Source organism: Palaemon carinicauda, chromosome 38, assembly GCF_036898095.1.
Source record: "Palaemon carinicauda isolate YSFRI2023 chromosome 38, ASM3689809v2, whole genome shotgun sequence".
Classification (NCBI taxonomy): Eukaryota; Metazoa; Arthropoda; class Malacostraca; order Decapoda; family Palaemonidae; genus Palaemon; species Palaemon carinicauda.
In genome coordinates, this window is record NC_090762.1 from 60,504,689 (window position 1) to 60,512,188 (window position 7,500).

At 28.8% G+C, this 7,500-nt stretch overlaps 1 protein-coding gene across 4 annotated transcripts in view; it reads left to right on the forward strand.

Moving 5' to 3' along the window:
* Positions 1 to 7,500, forward strand: part of LOC137630213 (uncharacterized) — an 18,322-nt gene that overhangs the window by 6,326 nt on the left and 4,496 nt on the right. For 2 of the 4 annotated variants that reach the window (XM_068361665.1, XM_068361663.1), the window contains 7 exons: positions 403 to 444; positions 2,134 to 2,175; positions 2,694 to 2,735; positions 3,473 to 3,544; positions 3,818 to 3,880; positions 4,259 to 4,375; positions 5,531 to 5,653. In XM_068361665.1, coding sequence (XP_068217766.1) covers positions 403 to 444; positions 2,134 to 2,175; positions 2,694 to 2,735; positions 3,473 to 3,544; positions 3,818 to 3,880; positions 4,259 to 4,375; positions 5,531 to 5,653 — 501 coding nt within the window. The remainder of the gene's footprint in view (positions 1 to 402; positions 445 to 2,133; positions 2,176 to 2,693; positions 2,736 to 3,472; positions 3,545 to 3,817; positions 3,881 to 4,258; positions 4,376 to 5,530; positions 5,654 to 7,500) is intronic. The other 2 variants (XM_068361666.1, XM_068361664.1) reach the window with 1 other exon arrangement.

A 7,500-nucleotide genomic window follows, 5' to 3' on the forward strand; every position in this document is an offset into this window, starting at 1 on the left:
TCTAATGACTGAGATTTAAGAACCGCTACGTACATAAACAACAGTTGTCTTTCTTTGAGATAATCTTGAAATAGCAAACACTATTATTCATTGAATATGCAGTATAGTTTTAGTCTTGACACTCCTGTATGTTATTAAAGAGCCTTAAGTGCACATTCAATAGTTGTCTTTGGTTTTCACACTTTTGAAGGATATTCAAGAGCTTTCGTTGCATATACAGTTTTTTTCTCTCTCTCTTTTTTTGCTTTATTTTGACACAGTTGAATGAGACTGAAAAACGTCATACCATATATAAGAGTTGTCTTTCATCAGCTACGTTCTATTTCTTTAGACTTGGGAGTATTTATTGCATTTTTATTATTTAAAACACAGACCCGTATATTAAGACATTTTTATTTTCAGATGTACATCAGGAACTCGGGAATCAGAAAACTAATTTTCAAGGTAATCTTCCAAATATTTAGAGTAAATTGATTTATCATTTTATATTTCCTACCCTAATGACTATTCTCTTATTAGATAATTTGAGGCACAATATTTGATTGCAATAAACGCTCACGGTAAAGCTTTTTTTTTTTTTCCAGAGCTCCATCATGAATATATTTACGACATTTATGCCACTATTATAATATAAGGTCATCAGATAGACAAATAGTCATAGACAGAGAATGGAAGTTGAGGGATTGTGTAAGTGGTGAAAGGGGAATAAGGTAGATAAAAGGATGAGAAAGAATAAGGCCTTCTATGTTCATGAAAATTCCCTATGGAAAAGAATTTGTGTACTGTGACTTCTTGTTGTGCACCAATTATGTTTAAGAGCCTAAATTAGGTTTAAAATAGTTGTGTTTTCATTGCATATACTACGTTCTCTTTTTCCTTGACAATCAAGAATAAGCTCTTTTCTTCTTCTTGTTTCTCCTTTGAGAGATTTTAAATAATTATATAGAGACAGAAGTTTATTCATATATTTTCCTTCAATCTTTATTTTCTTCACTCTGAATGATTAATCAACTGATATATACTTTCCTCTCAGGGCATGACGAGCTTCTACATAGAATTTTAAATTTGTATGACTCTTTCAAATTTCTAGGTGTGATTCTCAACAGCAAATTTACTTTCTTCAATTGCACAAAAAAATGGCTTATTGAGAAAGTCTTTTAAGATTTTCGGTGATCAATCTATTTGAAGAAGTGTTTTAATTCTTTCATTCTACCTTGTTTTGAGTATTGGTCTCCTGTCTGGTCTTCAGCTGCTGATTCTCATCTTAATTTGTTGGACAGAAACTTATGGTCTATTAAATTTTTTATTCCTGATGCAGATATTAATCTTTGGCACCGTCGTTCAATTAGTTCATTATGCATGTTGCATAAGATTTTGCATAACTCTGACCATCCTTTACATTCAGATCTCTCTGGACAATTCTATCCTGTTCGTAATGCTAGGCAGGCAGTTAATTCTAATAGCCAGGCCTTCTCCATACTACGCAGTACTCTAGAAGTTTTATTCCAGCTGTTACCAAGTTGTGGAATGATCTTCCTAATCGGGTAGTTGAATCAGTAGAACTTCAAAAGTTCAAAGTTGGAGCAAATGCTTTTTTGTTGACCAGGCGGACATGAGTCTTTTTATAGTTTATGTATGATATATCTGTTTTTGACGTTGTTAATAGTTTATATATGACATGTCTGTTTTGACGTTGTTACTTTTTTTTAGAATGATTTATTGTTAATTTGTTCTCTTCATTTATTTATTTCCTTATTTCCTTTCCTCACTGGGCTATTTTCCCTATTGGAGCCCCTAGGCTTATAGCATCTTGCTTTTCCAACTAGGGTTGTAGCTTGGATAGAAATAATGATTATAATAATAATAAGAATAAAAATAATAATAATAATAATAATAATAATAATAATAATAATAATAATAATAATAATAATAATAATAATGCCGGGTAAGTCTCTGGACTATTATGATTTTTATAGTTTTTATTTGATATGTCAATCCAGCAACTAAAAATTAGTGTAAATATTAATCTTCAATGGTGAACTACATAACATAAGCAGAATTGCAAAGTTATTCGAATGTTAATTTTTTTTATTCATGCAACCATTTGAAAAATTTTTTTTTTTACATTTTCAGATATGCAGGAGAAACTTCAACATCTTGAAGATAATCTTCAAGGTAATCTTTCCAATAGATTTTTTACAAATCTTTTCATTTCCTTTGTCTGTATCTCTTCACTTTACACCCAAAAAGGTGATTATATGATGACTTATGTGTGGTTAAGGAGCCATCATTGCATATTCAGTCGTTGTCTTGTTCTCATACTGTTGAAAGATATTTACACAACAGTTGTTTTTCTTTGAGATAATCTTGAAATAGTGAACGCTATTATTCATTGAATATGCAGTATTGTTTCAGTCTTGACATTCCTGTATGTTATCCGAGAGCATTAATTGCACATTCAGTAGTTTTCAAACTTTTGAAGGATATTCAAGAGCTTTCGTTGCATATACAGTATTTGTGTTTTATTTTGACACAGTTGAATGAGATTGAAAAACGTCACATCATATATAAGAGTTGTCTTTCATAAACTACGCTTTTTTTTTTTTTTTTTTTTTTTTGGAGACTTTAGAGTATCTATTACATTTTTATTACTGAAGACACACACAAGTATTTTGAGACATTTTTATTTCCAGATGTGCAGCAGGAACAAGGGATTCAGAAAACTTATTTTCAAGGTAATACTTCTAATATTTAGAGTAAATTAATTTATCGCTGTATATTTCTTACCCTAATGACTATACTCTTATTAGATAATTTGAGGCATAATATTTGATTGCAATATACGCTCATGGTGAACCATTTTTTGTCCAGGACTTCATCATGAACTGGAACACGTGAAAGGTACTTGTTATTCCAGCAATTTTGATCATCCCTCCTAAATGCGTATCGGTTCATCTTGATGAGATATTTTTAATAGTATATATATATATATATATATATATATATATATATATATATATATATATATATATATATATATATATATATACTGTATATAGGCCTATATATGATATATATATACATATAAAAATATATATATATATATATATATATATGTATGTATATATGTAAGTATATATATATATATATATATATATATATATATATATATATTTATGTATATATATATATATATATATATATATATATATATATCTATATATGTGTGTGTATGTATGGATATATATATATATATATATATATATATATATATATATATATACATATATATATATATATATATATATATATATACATATATATAAGATATTATAAAATCAATCAAACATTCAATGAATTACTTCTTACCATTGAAAAAATTTCAATCCCCTTTAATAAGAATTCTCTTCAGGTTATGAATTCTTTTTTTCTGTTCAACAGATCTTGCATATTATCCCCTTTTCTACTTCAGGACTCAGCCGAGAGACTGCACAGTGTCTCAAAGAGGAAGACTTGGAACACTTGACTAATGTATCAACAGCAGGTAAGTTTTTTTTTTTTCAGTTATAATGATTTATGAAATGTATAGCTAAAAAAAGATAAAAATGACATCTTTATATTAACAAAATCTTAAATATTTTATGATTACTTGTCTGACCGATATCCTCAATAAATTTGCTGTTTTTGTTCTTATTCATTTGCTTTCCTAATTACTTTGTTGAGCAGAACCATATCTATTTCTTTATCAATATGAGAAGATTTCAGAGAGCACAACAGTTACAATAAGTTGTTCAAAGGATTATTTTCTTCTTCCCAGCCAATCAAGAGATCAAGTCTTTTCATAAGGAGATGTCCGAAGTCATCGCTTGGTCACGAAAAGGTCAGTTGATATACACTTGAAGCATTGATCTCTCCATATCATCCTTCACTCAACCTTGCTATCTAATTCCCTGCCTTCCTCTCTATCTTACCATACCAACCTAACATGATCCTTCAATGCTCTTCTCTCTTATATCAAACATTAACACTGACCTTATTATTGTATTATACATCTCAACCTTTAGCTTGAAGAAATGAAAAAGTAATTCAATAAAAGAAACTTTTAGAAAAAAAAATATAATAAAAAAAAATGTACCTTAGTCTTTAAATTATGAAAAAAAAAAATTATCAGTTTTGCATTGTGTAACCGGTAGAAATAAAATTAGAGTCAAGTTATCAGGTGAATAACTGATTCTATGCGACATTATTCTTACAACAGACGAGTGCTTAGAAGGAGGTCTCCCCTGTGGAGAGATTGGTACCTGTGAAAACACCCTGTTCAGCTTCACCTGTTCTTGTCCTTCTGGTTTCACCTGGGATGGGTCAGAATGTAAAGGTGAGACACAATATACAACTTTATGTTGTTCTTTTCAAAGAACTATTTTCATTTACATTTGTAGATCAGTATAACCTCATGATATAGTTTGATTTTTTCCATAGCTATGTTCAATTTACCATTATTTCACTCTTTATTAGTTTTCTTTTCTTGATTTATTTGAGAAATGTTTCCTGCATTCTCTTCCATTGTTTTATTCCATTTTATTATTTTTATGTGATATTTTCATTAAGCTTGTGATAATCACTAAATCTTTAAGTCATTCATGTATAGTCTCATTATGATATTTATGAATGAAAACTACTTCTCTTTACCATCAATACGCTTCAAGTAGATTTAAAATCCATCTATGTTCTTTTTGAAGAATATCATCTGTTTGACTATCAAGTTATCTATTATTGTATTCATAAATGGATTTTCCTCAACTCTTCTCCTATTGGATTTCATTTTCACAATCATATATATATATATATATATACATATATATATATATATATATATATATATATATACATATATATATATATATACAGTAGATATAAATATATATATATATATATATATACACAAATATATATATATATATATATATATATATATATATATATATATACAAATATATATATATATATATATATATATATATATATATATATATATATATATATGTACATAAATATATATATATATATATATATATATATATATATATATATATATATACATAATATCATAATAATATATTATAGTATTATAAAACTGTAATATTATAATATCAAAATATTTTAATGTCATAATATGATGATAACATGATATTATATTATACCATTATGATATTGAAATAATATTAATGATTTCGTCATTGTAATATCACAGAAGTTTAGTTACAATCATTATCAAAGATATATTTTAAGATATAAACCATTCATTCCGAATAGATTTCCTGAAAACAATACAAATGTTGTAACTTTCAAAACTTCCTTTAAACTAACTATTGAAAAGGGTCAAATTTATAATAATGTTCATTTTCTAATTATATTTGTATAAAAACTGCTTCATAGAAAGTCTTGCCTTCTATTTCTTGGAAGCAGAATATTATGAATGTATAGTGAGCTTTCTTCCAAGGACTTCAATCCTTCTTTTCCTCCTCAACAGACGTCGATGAGTGTGCTGAAGGCAAAAACGACTGTGTCCCCAATGCAACATGCAAGAATAGCATTGGGAGTTACAGCTGCTCCTGCAACAAACATTTCAAGGGAGATGGTAGAACATCCTGTGGTAAGGACACATCAACGAAGGCTTTAGCCTCTAAAAGTTATTTTATCATATTTTGAAATAAAAAGAATAACCGTAAAGTGAAATCTTTTATACATATATATATATATGTATATATATATATATATATATATATACATATATATATATATATATATATATATATATATATATATATATATATATATATATATATATATATATATATATATATATATATATATATATATATATATATATATATATATATATATATATATATATATGTATATATATATATCTATATGTATATATATATACATACATCTATATATATATATATATATATATATATATATATATATATATATATATATATGCACACACACCCTTTTGGCTGATGTTTTTGACAGTAAACAGAGTAATGAAAAACTTGAACTTCCTCATTCCTGTTTTCCTGAGGCTAAACTAACTAGTTTAGCTTTTCGATCTCGTGAGATTAAAGCTCTGTTGATGGACCTTGATGCTTATGGAGGTGTAGACCCAAATGGTATTTTTCCTTTGTTTTTTATAAAGACAGCAAATTTCTTAGCTCCAAAGTTATCTGTTATTTTGCGCAAGTTAGCAAGAAGAGGAGCTTTTAGCACTATTTGGAGAATTGGTAATGTTACTCCTCTATGTAAATGTGTTTGTGGTAGCTCAAGTCCCACTAATTACCGCCCAATTTCCATAACTCCCATATTATCTAAAGTTTTTGAACGTCTTCTGGCAAAATGTCTTAATAGGTTTGCTGAAGGTAATCATCTCTTCCCCAGTTTGCAATTTGGTTTTCGTAAAGGCCTTGGAGCATGTGATGCCCTTCTTACAATCTCCAATGCTGTACAGAAATCCCTTGATTGTGGTCGGGAAGTTCGTATGATTGGCCTTGATTTTAGTGCTGCCTTTGACCGTGTTAATCATGAGGCCCTTGTTTTCAAACTGAAACAGTTGGGAGTGGGTGGGTCGTTTCTTAGCATTATTATTGATTTTTTAAGTAATAGATCTCAAAGAGTTGTTGTTGATGGGCACCATAGTGATTATAGGAATGTGATATCCGGTGTTCCACAGGGTAGTGTTCTTGGCCCATTACTTTTCATACTATATACACATGACATGTGGTTTGGCCTAGAAAACAAGCTTGTTGCATATGCAGATGATGCTACTCTCTTTGCATCAATTCCATCCCCTGAATGTAGATCTAGGGTTGGTGAATCCCTTAATAGAGATTTAGCTAGAATTAGTGCATGGTGCAAATTATGGGGTATGAAGTTGAATCCTAACAAAACTCAAAGTATGATTGTAAGTAGGTCAAGGACGGTGGTTCCTCAACATCCGGATCTCAGTATTGATAATGTTTCTTTAAATATGTATGACTCTTTCAAAATTTTAGGTGTGATTCTCGACAGTAAATTTACTTTTGAGAAACATATAAGGTCTGTGTCTTCTTCAATTTCACAAAAAATAGGCTTATTGAGAAAGTCTTTCAAGATTTTCGGTGATCAATCTATTCTGAAGAAGTGTTTTAATTCTTTCATTCTACCTTGTTTTGAGTATTGTTCTCCTGTCTGGTCTTCAGCTGCTGATTCTCATCTTAATTTGTTGGACAGAAACTTACGGTCTATTAAATTTCTTATTCCTGATCTAGATATTAATCTCTGGCACCGTCGTTCAATTAGTTCATTATGTATGTTGCATAAGATTTTTCATAACTCTGACCATCCTTTACATTCAGATCTCTCTGGACAATTCTATCCTGTTCGTAATACTAGGCAGGCAGTTAATTCTAATAGCCAGGCCTTCTCCATCACGAGGCTCAATACTACGCAGTACTC